Here is a 13,249-nt window from a genome sequence, read left to right as displayed (position 1 = left end):
TTATCTTTAACACAGAGCTTTATGTTTTCAACTGTTTATAATGCTACCCAACGTGATTTTATTTTTCATCACAGTGGACTCCCTTTACATTTCTTCTGGCCTATTCCCGTGGTGATGAACAGCATTGACTTTTGCTTAGCTTGAAAAATCTTTAATTTTTCTCTTGTTTTTGAAAAAAAATATTTCCCAGAGGAAGCCTTCTTAGTTGGTAGTATTTTTTTTTTTTTATCACTCTGGCATTTATAAAATTCTCAGCTGCCTTATTCTCCAAATAATCTTTCTGCCATTTTCCCACTATATTCTTCTTCTAGGAATCCTTCTTAGATATATTGGTCTGCCTGATTGTGTCCAATACATCCCATACTCCACCTTCAGTTGTCTCCCTTTTAAAATTTTGCTTCCATGACTCAATATTTATAAATGAAATATCTTCAACTTTCTGATTCTTCTGCTTCATTAAGTGTGCTTCTCTAGTGAATTTTTCATATCAGTTATTGTATTCTTCAGCTCTACAATTTGTGTTGGATTCTTGTTATAGCTTTTATGTCTGTTAATATCTCAGTTTCTTCAGGCATCATTTTGCAGATTTTGTTGTCTGTATTTTGTTTTTGCTTGTAGGGGATGTTTCAGATGATTATTTTTAAGGTTTTTCAGATACTCCAAATATCTCCATTTCTTAAGGATTGGTTCCTGGAGATTTATGGTTTTTTGTTGCGGTGGGACAGCTTTTGTGAATCCTCTGCATTCCCTGAAATCTTGTGATCAGTTTATTTTATCTTTGTTTTTACTTATACATTGTAATTTTGTGTGACAATATTCAACTCTGGTCACTTTAACATATTTTGATTTAATATTTAAATATGAATTAGTGATTTATCCATTGCTAAAATAATTCTGTATGTGTTTGTTTGCCTGTATGAGTAAAAATTATGTCTAGTTTGTTTCAAACGTACTTATTTGTTTTCTTGAAATGTGATCTATAATTCTTTTATCTTTACTGGGTGAGTAGTCATAAAAATTATAATTTCAGCGGTTCTTTATTGCCAAATGTGTATTATATTGGCGTAAGAGAAATAATCATGTAGGAGACTTCAAGATCCCTGACGAGAATCAAGGCTTGTCGGACCATTCTAGTAGAACAGTTGAGAATTTAACAGAGGGGAGTGCAGGATGATTACTGATTAGCAGTGGACCATACAGTCTGAAACAAATGGAGTCCGGGACACTAACAGCAGGTACTGAGCAGCTAAGAAGAGAGAAGGATAAAAGGTAGGAACTGGTGCAAACAAAATCACGGGACTTCTGGAGCTCAGGGAAAAAGTAAGGGATTTTGACCTCCCCCAGCCAGGTACCTCAGGCCTGCAATAGGATGCATGTCTCTCATCCCATGGGAGTGTGCTATGAGCAACAAGAGAGCCAGCATCACTGCACCTGGACACCCCCTCCTCTGCTCTTATACACTCCAGGCATCCCAGGAAGTAATTTTGGCTTAAGGTTCTCATAGCTGTGTGACCACACTCCCCCCATAGCAACTGCCAAAGCACCTTGCACTGAGTGACTAAGCCTGCCTTGGGCATCGGGTAGCACACTTCCAGCCAAAGCTCCAGTGAGTGACTGAGCATGCCTTCGGCAAGGGGGTGCAAACTACCAGCCAAGCCTGCCTTGGAAAGTGTATCTGGTGCTGCAACTCAGAGAGGAGGAGGGTGGCCTGGCACTCACTCTTCCTGAGAGTGTTACAGGAAGACCATGGCCCCTTCTCGCCACCATAGCTGATGCTGGAATTCTCTGTGCTGAGATGCCCAGCTCTCAGTGCTATGGGTGCTTTTTCACCTAGCTCAGCTTGTGATCTTCCCATTGACAGGCACTTGGTGCATGTGCCTGCTGACAGCACAGTCAACAGGATGAGAAGCATTGGGGAAGGGTCCCAGTTTCAAAATCAGGCAGTGAATGAAAGTTCGTGTCCATTGGGAGGGTGTGGAGGAGAAAAGGAAAACAGTGGTCTGTCAATGTTCCCCCACCAAACCTCCCCTGGAGAACTGCCATATTGGATTTTGCTGAACCAGGGAGAATCAATTTGCATAAGTACTGGTTCCCATGGTAAATAAATACATCTGGGGCCACTGTCTCAATTAGAGAAGCTTCCCACAACACCACTCACTTTTTTTTTTGAATTCTATAAATCTGTTTTATTTCAGTTTGTTAATGTAAATTCATAATACAAATATATAAAAATATAATAAATTGTTACTATGAGTTTGGGGAAATAATCATTTTTTTTTTATTATTTCAGCTTATTATGGCGGTATGAAAGTTCAGGTTATATATATTGCCCATGTCCCACCCATACCCCCAAGTCAGAGCTTCAAGCATGTCCATTCCCCAGAGAGTGTGCATTGCATTCATCATTAGTTATATTCCCATCCCATCATTAAGCATAATGTCATCAAGGTTTATCTCTACTGTGCGTGTTATTAGATTATTTGTTTTTTTAAAGCTGAGAAATAATCCATTATTTCTAAATTTCAAATTGTATTTATTCTTTCATTTGGTAAGGGCAGTTTGGGTTTCTTTCATCTACTGGCCTTTGTGAATAATGATGAAATAAATATGAGTGTGAAGATAACTTTTTATTTTACAATATATGCAAGAGTTTATATTTGTGTTTCTTTCTGATTCATTGGTCCAGTTTTCTGTCTTTCTGCCAGTAGAAAACTTCATTGACTACTGTAGCTTTTTCAATGTTTTAAAATGGGGAAGTATGGTCCCAATAGCATTGTTTCTCTTTTTGATGATTGTTCAGATCTTTGTGGTCTCTTGAGATTCCATATTATTTTTGGGTTTGCTGTTTCTCTTTTTGAAAAAATTAAATTGAGAATTTGAAAGGAATTGCATTGAATCTGTAGACCACTATCGACATCTTCACAGCATTAAGTCTTCTTCCCTTGAACAAGAACGTTGTTCAAAAGAGTGTTATTTTCATATATTTGTGAATTTTTCTGTATTTCTTCTGTTATTTATTTACAGTTTCATTCCATTCTGGTCAGAAATTAAAGTGTGTAAAATTTCAGTTTTCTAAAATTGGTTAAGACTTGTTTTGTGGTCAAACAGGTAGTTTTTAGGAAGAATGTTTTATGAGCTATCAAGAAGATTGTATGTTCTATTATTATTCTGTAGAGTGTTCTCTATATATCTGTTAGGTCTAATTGCTCTACGGTGTTTTCAAATCTTCTGTTTTCTTATTATTAATTTGACTGGCTTCATTATTATTGAAAGTGGAATATCAAAGTATTCTATTATTCTGCTGTCCATTTCTTGCTTCAATTCTGTCAATGTTTTCTTTATATATTTGCGAAACTTGATATGAGATAAAGATAGATATCATATATATGTATTATTTTCATGGGTTCTCAGTGAATGACCTCTTTTTATATTAAATGTCCTTGTTTATCTCTTGTGAAAGTTTTGGCCTAAAATATATTTTATAAACTGTAACATTTTTCACTTCAAATATAATGTGCCTAATATAATTTTGAACTCCATTGCTCTTATATGCTTAAGGTTTTCATGGTCTATCTTGTTATATCCTGCCAGTTTTAGTCTATTGTTTTCACAAGATATGAAGTAAAGTCTCTTTATAGAGAATATAGTTGGATTTTATAATCCCTTTATTTAACTGTGTCTTCTGACTGGAAATACTTGTACACAAATATTTACATAATTCTCTCAAAGGGAAGGACTTATAATTTCCCTAATATTAATTGTTTTATATAACTTTTGTTACTATTTTTTCTTTCTTTCCTCTTTTTTTCTTCTGCATTATGTGCCACTAATATTTAGGGACATATTTTGTTTCTTTGTCTACCTTCTTTTGTGTATCTCTATAAACATTTTCCTGATATTCACAGTGAGAATTCCCTAAAATCCTTTGAAGTTGCAAAATACATTGAACTGATAAGTACTCAACTTCAGTTGCATAGAAAAATTCTTAATCTTTATGTCTGCCCCCAATGTTATGATATTGATGTCAATAATTATGTCTTTTTACATTGTATATCAATTAACATATGGTAATGCTCTTTGTCAATTTTGTCTTTCAAATTTTATAGCATAAATAAATGTTTTTGTACCATCATTATTATACTGCAGAATTTTATTTTTGATATGTACACACATTTCCCAGAGAGTTATGTAGTTATCATAGAAGACAGAAACCAGCTTGTGGAAAGGCCATAAAAACCCAGATGTATGGCCATATGTGCCAATAGTTTCATTCTCTTTTGAAAGGGAGTCCAGGAGATGGGATTTTACTACTAACGTGATTCCTCTATATCAGCGATGAGGAAGGTCTTTGCTAGGTAAATGTAACAAACTTTCCTTCCAGTTCCATTTGGTTCTTGGTGTCATTCTCATATGAGGTGCTATGAACTATTAGCAGTTATGATTTCTCAAAAAGTCATGTTTGTAAGTATATTTTTAAGGTCATACATCTATCATGGAAGTAAGACCATGGTATTCTATTGTGCTTTCTTGCCAATGTGCCTGGTATAGTTTTATATATTCAAATTGTGAAGTATATTCACCTGAGTCCAGTTAGTGAGATACTTTGTTATTTTCATTTCTTTCAGAACTGTCTTCTCATTGCACCCGAGACCTGGTGCCAGAGCAGGGCATAAAAGACTCATTTCAGAAATCAATAATGAGACTATATGAAACCTGTGGCCTTGAAAATATACACTTAAGAGAAGACTGGGAGTGTGTGAATGAGTGTAAGAGGCAGAAAGTATATTATGATGGTCTTACCCAATGTTTGTCAACTACCCATAGGAAAGTATTCAGATGTATAAAAGGCTTTACGAAATTTTCAAATCTAAATAGACATAAAAAAAGACCTACAGGAGAGGGAATTTTCAGGCATAATAGATGTGGGAAAACTTTTAACCACATCTCCAATGTTTCTGGACATAGGAAAATTCATACAGGAGAGAAATTCTACAAGTGTGAAGAATGTGGAAAAGCCTTTAACTGGTACTCAAGTCTTACTGAACATAAAAGAATTCATACAGGAGAGAAACCATACAAATGTGAAGAATGTGGCAAAGCCTTTACCCGGTACTCAAGTCTTACTGAACATAAAAGAATTCATACAGGAGAGAAACCATACAAATGTGAAAAATGTGGCAAAGTCTTTGCCCACTGCTCACATCTTACTGAACATAAAAGAATTCATACAGGAGAGAAACCATACAAATGTGAAGAATGTGGCAAAGCCTTTACCCAGTGCACAAAGCTTACTCTACATAAAAGAATTCATACAGGAGAGAAACCCTACAAATGTGAACAATGTAGCAAAGCCTTTACCCAGTGCTCACACCTTACTGAACATAAAAGAATTCATACAGGAGAGAAACCCTACAAATGTGAAGAATGTAGCAAAACTTTTACCCACTCCTCACATCTTGCTGAACATAAAAGAATTCATACAGGAGAGAAACCACACAAATGTGCAGAATGTGGCAAAGCCTTTAGCCGGTGCACAGACCTCACTAAACATAAAAGAATTCATACAGGAGAGAAACCCTACAAATGTGAAGAATGTAGCAAAGCCTTTACCCAGTGCTCAAGTCTTACTAAACATAAAAGAATTCATACAGGAGAGAAACCATACAAATGTGAAGAATGTGGCAAAGCCTTTACCCAGTGCTCAAGTCTTACTCTACATAAAAGAGTTCATACAGGAGAGAAACCATACAAATGTAAAGAATGTGGCAAAGCCTTTACCCAGTCCTCACACCTTACTCTACATAAAAGAATTCATACAGGAAAGAAACCATACAAATGTGAAGAATGTGGCAAAGCCTTTACCCACTGCTCACGTCTTACTGAACATAAAAGAATTCATACAGGAGAGAAACCATAGAAATGTGAAGAATGTGGCAAAGCCTTTAGCCGGTGCACAGACCTCAATCTACATAAAAGAATTCATAGTGGAGAGAAACCCTACAAATATGAAGAAGTGGAAAACCCTTTACCCAGTGCACAGACCTCATTCTACATAAAAGAATTGATACAGGAGGGAAACCATGCGAATGTAAAGAACATGGTAAAAAGTTTACCCAGTACTCAATCCTTACTCTGTGTTAAGTTACAGTGAAGGGAAACCATACAAATGTAAAGAATGTGTCTAAGCCTTTACCCAGTGCTCACACCTTATGGTACATAAAGAAAAGTCATACTGGAGAGAAATCCTACAGATATGAAGAATGTGGCAAAACCATTACCCGGAACACATACCTTACTCTACTTAAAAGAATTAATATTGTAGAGAAACCCTACAAATGTGAAGAATGTGACAAAGCCTTCAATAACTGCTCACGTCTTACTCAACATCAAAGACATCATACTAGATAAAAGTGAGATAAATGTAATGTCTATGGAAGTGCTTTCCCAAAGCATTAGCCTTAAAATGCACAACAGTACTTATTCTGAAAGTAAACAATATTAATGTAGAGCACTGAACATACCTTTACTTCTATCGCAGATCTTATTGGACATGAGAGAACTTACACTGAAAGAAACCCTCCAATATTTTCTCAAGCATTGCTCAACATCGGAAAATTTTTAATAGATAGAAACCTTACAAATTTAATGAATGTGAAAAAAGATTTATGGAAAAGGTATACCTTAGAGAACAACACAGAATTGACACTTAAAACTACTTTACATATATAATAAATTTTGGAACAGATTTAATAAAAAATCAAGTCTAAATAGATATCAGAGGATTCACAGTACAATGCACTAAGACACTAACACATTCACCCATTTCTTTACACCAGGTTGTTGATTATAGAGAATAATCCAGTTAAAATAGTTAGATTATTTATTTGTATGTCAGTTTTAAATAAGAGAGAGATATTTGAGAGTTATAATTACATGTAAATTATACTTTCTGGTCAGGGTGGGGTGAAAATATAAGAAAGTATATTTTTTTGCATTTTTTGCAAGCAAATATTGATGTGATTCAACTCTCAAAGCAGCAGGTGCTATGCTTTCATTCCTAGTGTGCATGTGAATGTATGTGGTTAATGGTAGCTGCATCACAGTTATTAGAAGTCTTTCTGTCTTAAGTAGGCATCATTCATGTACTTTTCCATGGAAAATTGAAATCACTGAAATGTAACATGTATGAAATGGAGAGGTGCTTTGTGGTTGACTTTTAACAAACAGTGTTTCAAGTGATGTGTAATGTAGGTATACAGACTAATATTCTCCTCATTATAATCAGAATGAAACAATTACAATATTAGAAATAAATTGTTTTACTAATTGCAAATTACAATGATGAAATAGAGTGAATTTTGAAATATTTTTAGATTACATGTAAACTTAATTTGTTTTATTAAGTTAAATAAGGTTTCTATTGTGTCAAACGTAGATTGAATGAAGTGTTATTTTGACACTAACGTTAACCTGTCTGATATTACTCAGAGTTGGAGGTAATGGATTGTAAAAATGTACAATTGGTTACACACTAAAATGACATCATTTGTGATCCTTTTTTCAGTGGCTTTAAATTTCTAATACTTCGAAGAATAATGTTCCCAAAATTTTTATTATTTTTTATTATTTTTGCAATTACGTTGTTACTGTAATGCTTATAATAAAGATTGTCCATTTAATGAAAAGCCATCCATTTCTGAACACTGAATGACTACTTGTTCCATTTTATTCTACATTTTTCTTTCAACATGCAACCTCTTTAGCCAGTAAAGCACAAATAAACACATTTTTTATTTACATGGAATCAAACATCCAAATACATCATGGTTAAGATGAACTTTAGTTGTAATAGATTTACAGAGTAAGTAGTAATGTTTGTGTGAATGTGGATGTATACCTATTTTGAAAAGAAAAGAAGAAATATTGGAAAAAAATAGATAATTTCAAAAGTGTTGAGAATTTACTAGCAAACTAGAAACTTCAAAGATTCTAAAAGCAATTTTTTTTTTTGCTTTATGTTGAATTAATTTGTTTAAAACCCTAAAGCTTCTGGTTCAGAACCTGCCCATGCCAGTCCTCTGTTCTTACATGCTTATTACTCATGCTAGGCCTGATGTATAATTTTATTATTTCAAAGTTCATTAAGTATTCTTTATATGATATGCACTTCAATTATAAGAATGATTTTTATAAAATTTAATAGTCCTCATAAAATAATTTGAAGGTATGTGTAATTCCACAGTGTATCAATTTCATTTTATTTACTTAGCACATTCTATATTTTCCTTCAAATTTGGGGAGTGTATTGAAAGTACTTTTGGTCACTGTTTCTTTTACTTTTTGTCATTGACCTAATTGATTTATTGACTGTGTCAGCTAATTTGTTCAGGTAAACACTAAGAAGGATTTATAAATTATGGGGTTGTTTTGATATTTCAATAGAAGGAACAAGTACAGGACAGTGTTATGTATGTAATAGATGCTTTATAATTAGCAGTAAATATTTCTGTGGGAAAGAGTTTGTGGCTCTAGGTAAGACATTGGAAATGTCCAGGGTGAAAAAATGGCACTGATTTTGCAGGTGGAGAGAAGAGGCCTACAGAACAACCAATGCTTGGAATTTATAAGTGGAAACTCTGCTTCTTTGATTTCATAATTATCTCCAGTTTTTCTGCTATCTTTTTATCTTCATTCCCTGCTAGAAATATATCTAAGCCATTCTTCTTTCTGCCTATACTTGGGCTACAACTTTCTCACTGTTGTACTGACCCCCTGGCAGTTCACACAGTACTTTAAAAGTTCTGATGAGAAGTTCAGTATTTTTTAATTTGGTGAAAAAATAATTTAACTAGAGAGTTTGAGGCCATTTATATGTTACACATGCAGCATTCTGATTACTTAAGATTAGAGAGATTCAGTGTCCTAAGCTAAAAGTAAGAGCCTTAAAGTACAAAGAAAGATAAACAATTCTGAATGCCAGAGGATTAAATCAAGAACTCAGTATTGTTTGCTTTGTAAAGGCAAAATGTTATTAGATCCTAACATATAATGTCATATATATGAAAATAATTAAAATAAATAAAGCATTAATAAGTTTGTGATGCATATGGTAAGCACTATATAAAGAAACATCAGAACTTGGCCATCTTTTAATAGAGAGTTTAGGTAAAGGAAGAAGTTTGAATTTAATTTTCTATCAATTACTTATAGTACAACATATGTATCCATCTGGAATCTACTTATGAGTCTGTATTTTCAGTGTATTTTTATAATTTAATACAATGATTTCTGTGGATTTAAAATTTGGAATAATCTTTCTTTACCTGATATTTCAATCTTAGAGAATTTATTTTACATGACTTTATGTCAGTTCGTACAGTACATTTTCATTCATCTAACTTTGGCCAACAATTTGGTCATTCTTTCTAGAGGAATCTCGGATCATGGCAGCTTTTTGATCGAAAATTTCATCAGTGATTTGGCATGCAATCTTCTTTTCTGTGCTGACAGTGGCCAGAGGTGGGACAGTGAGCACCACATATCTCTTTAGTGTCTTCCATACCATAATCATCAACACCAAGAAGTCCAGTTGTCCTTAGCTTAAAATAAAAGCATTAAAGCCCTTTTCATGTTCTGTGCTGGATTCTGAATCTGCTGGTAAATATCAGAGTTCCCTTGCTTATGACTGACAAATAGAATGACAAAAACAGCACTAAAGCTCTATATTTTTGATATTGTTCAGTTAAGCTCATGACAAAGATCCAGGCTCAGCATTTAGAACAATGCTATACTTCAAAGATTTTTATTGATTTTTTTAATTGATTGATAACCTTATATGTATTTATCATGTAAAATGTGATGTTTTGAAATATATATACATACACACACACCCATTGTCTAATGCTTATTCTAGCTAATTAACAGATGCTTTAATTCTCATAGTTATCACCTTTGTGGTGAAGAACACTTATCATTGACTGTCTCAGCATATATTTTTTTTAATTTTTTTTATTCTTATTTCAGCATATTGTGGGGGTACAAAAGTTTAGGTTACATATATTGCCCTTACCACCCCCCCCCGAGTCAGAGCTTCAAATGTGTCCATCCCCTAGACAGTGAGCGTGACAATCATTATGTATGTATACACCCATCCCCTACCCCACCCAAGTCTGCCCAACACCCGATTAATGTTATTCCTAAATGTGCTCTTAGGTGATGATCATTGAAACCAATTTGATGGTGAGTACCATTCTTGTGATACTTCACTTAGTAGAATGGGTTCCAACTCTTTCCAACAAAATACAAGATGCGCTATATCACCATTGTTTTTCATAGCTGAGTAGTACTTCATGGTATACATATACATATAACACATTTTATTAATCCACTCATGTATTGATGCATGGGCACTTGGGTTGTTTCCACATCTTTGCAATTGTTAATTATGCTGCTATAAACATTCGGGTGCAGATATCTTTGTTATAGAATGTCTTGTTCTTTTAGGTAGATGCCCAGTAATGGGATTGCTGGATCAAAGGGTAGGTCTACTTGTATCTGTAAAAGGTATCTCCATATTGCTTTCCACAGAGGTTGCACTAGTTTGAAGTCCCACCAACCAGCAGTGTATGAATGTTCCTGTCTCTCAGCATCCATGCCAACATTTGTTGTTATGGGATTTTTTGATAAAGGCCATTCTCACTGGAGTTAAGTGATATCTCATGGTGGTTTTGATTTGCATTTCCCTGATGATTAGAGATGTTACGAATATGTTTCATGTGTTTGTTGGCCATTCTTCTGTCTTCTTTTGAAAAATTTCTGTTCATGTTCTTTGCCCAATTCTTGATATGTTGTTTGATTTTTTCTTGCTGATTTTCCTGAGTTCTAAATAGATTCTAGTTATCAGTCCTTTGTCAGATGTGTAGCAGGCAAAAATTTTTCCATTCTGTAGTTTGTCTATTTACACTTATGGCAGGTTTTTTTTTTTTTTTTTTTTTTTGGCTGTGCAGAAGCTTTTTAATTTAATCAGGTCCCATTTATTTTTTTGTTGTTGTTGCTCTGATTGTCTTTGGGCTCTTCTTCACAAATTCTTTCCCTAGGCCAATGTCTATAAGAGTCTTTCCCACATTTTTTTCTAGAATTCTAATCGTTTCACACTTAAGGTTTAAGTCTGTAATCCACCGTGATTTGATTTTTGTGAGAGGTAAAATGTGTGGGTCCTGTTTCAGTCTTCTACATGTGGCTATCCAGGTTTCCCAGCAGCATTTATTGAATAAGGATTCTTTTCCCCAGAGTATGTTTTTGTCTGCTTTGTCAAAGATTAGATGGCTACATGGGGATGGTTTTATATCTGGATTCTTGATTCTGTTCCACTGGTCTGTGTCCATGTACTTGTGCCACTACCAAGCTGTTTTAAAAACCACAGCTTTGTAGTATAGTTTGAAGTCTGGTAAATTAATACCTCCCATTTTGTTCTTTTTTTTTTTATTTCATCTTATTGTTATGGGGGATACAGAATTGCAGGTTACATACGTTGCCCATGTACCGCCCTTCCCCCCAAGTCAGAGCTCCAGGCGTGTCTGTTCCCCAGATAGTGCATGTTGCACTCATCATGTAGGTATAAATCCCTCCCTTCCCCACCCCCCTTCCCGAGTAAGCACCTTCAAACGTTACCATTCCCCAAATGGTGTGCAATGCACTGATGGTATAGGCATACACCCATCCCCTCCCCCACCCCCAACCTCAGTCTGATATCCGATTGGTGTCGTTCCCAGATGTGTATTTAGGTGATGATCAGGGAAACAAATTTTCTGGTGAGTACATGTGATGCTTGTTTTTCCATTCCTGGGATACTTCACTTAATAGAATGGGTTCCAACTCTCTCCAGGAGAACCATAGAGATGTCGTATCTCCATTATTTCTTATAGCTGAGTAATATTCCATGGTATACATATACCACAGCTTACTAACCCAATCATGTATTGATGGGCATTTGGGTTGTTTCCACATCTTTGCTATTGTGAATTGTGCTGCTATAAACATTCGGGTACATGTGTCTTTGTTACAGAATGACCTTTTGTCCTTTGGGTATATGCCCAATAATGGGATTGCTGGATCAAATGGCAGGTCTACTTGAATCTGTTTAAGATACCTCCATAATGCTTTCCACAGGGGTTGCACTAGTTTGCAGTCCCACCAGCAGTGTATGAGTGTTCCTGTCTCTCCGCATCCACGCCAACATGTGTTGTTTTCGGATTTTTCGATAAAGGCCATTCTCACTGGGGTTAAGTGATATCTCATTGTGGTTTTGATTTGCATTTCCCTGATGATTAGGGTAGTTGAGCATTTTTTCATATGTTTGTTAGCCATTCTTATATCTTCTTTTGAGAAGTTTCTATTCATGTCATTTGCCCACTTTTTGATAGGGTTGTTTGATTTTTTCTTGCTGATTTTCCTGAGTTCTAAATAGATTCTTGTTATCAGTCCTTTATCTGATGTGTAGTATGCAAAAATTTTTTCCCATTCTGTAGGTTGTCTGTTTATTCTCGTGACTGTTTCTTTGACTGTGCAGAAAGAAGCTTTTTAATTTAATCATGTGCCATTCATTTATTTTTGTTGCTGCTGTGATTGCCTTGGGGGTCTTCTTCATAAATTCTTTGCCTAGGCCAATGTCTGTAAGAGTCTTTCCTACATTTTCTTCTAGAATTCTGATTGTATCACGCCTAAGGTTTAAGTCTGTTATCCACCGTGATTTGATTTTTGTAAGAGGTGAAAGCTGTGGATCCTGTTTCAGTCTTCTACAAGTGGCTAACCAATTCTCCCAGCACCATTTATTGAATAGGGATTCTTGTCCCCAGAGTATATTCTTTCCTACTTTGCCAAAAATTAGGTGACTATATGAGGATGGTTCTATATTTGGATTTTCTGTTGTGTTCCACTGGTCTGTGTACTTGTGCCAGTACGAGGCTGTTTTAAGAACCACGGCCTTGTAGTATAGTTTGAGGTCTGGCAAATTAATACCTCCCATTTTGTTTTTGTTGCTTAAAATTGCTTTTGCTATACGGGGTCTTCTCTGATTCCATACAATGTGTATAATTATTTTCTCTACGTCTGTAAAGAATGATGTTGGTAATTTAATAGGGATTGCATTGAATCTGTAGATCACTTTGGGTAGTATAGACATTTTAACAATGTTGATTCTTCCGATCCACGAGCATGGTATATTTTTCCATCTATTTGCAAGTTCTGATAT

General features: G+C 35.0%; 1 protein-coding gene across 1 annotated transcript; it reads left to right on the top strand.

Moving 5' to 3' along the window:
- The first annotated feature begins 1,210 nt into the window (after positions 1 to 1,210).
- LOC138378471 (zinc finger protein 678-like) lies at positions 1,211 to 5,917 on the top strand. The gene is given in 3 exon segments (XM_069463798.1): positions 1,211 to 1,269; positions 4,966 to 5,258; positions 5,508 to 5,917. Coding segments are annotated over 3 exon segments (762 nt in total).
- Positions 5,918 to 13,249: the final 7,332 nt, after the last annotated feature.

Source organism: Eulemur rufifrons, chromosome 30 (assembly GCF_041146395.1).
Source record: "Eulemur rufifrons isolate Redbay chromosome 30, OSU_ERuf_1, whole genome shotgun sequence".
Lineage (NCBI taxonomy): Eukaryota > Metazoa > Chordata > Mammalia > Primates > Lemuridae > Eulemur > Eulemur rufifrons.
This window is presented reverse-complemented; position numbering and strand designations above follow the sequence as displayed.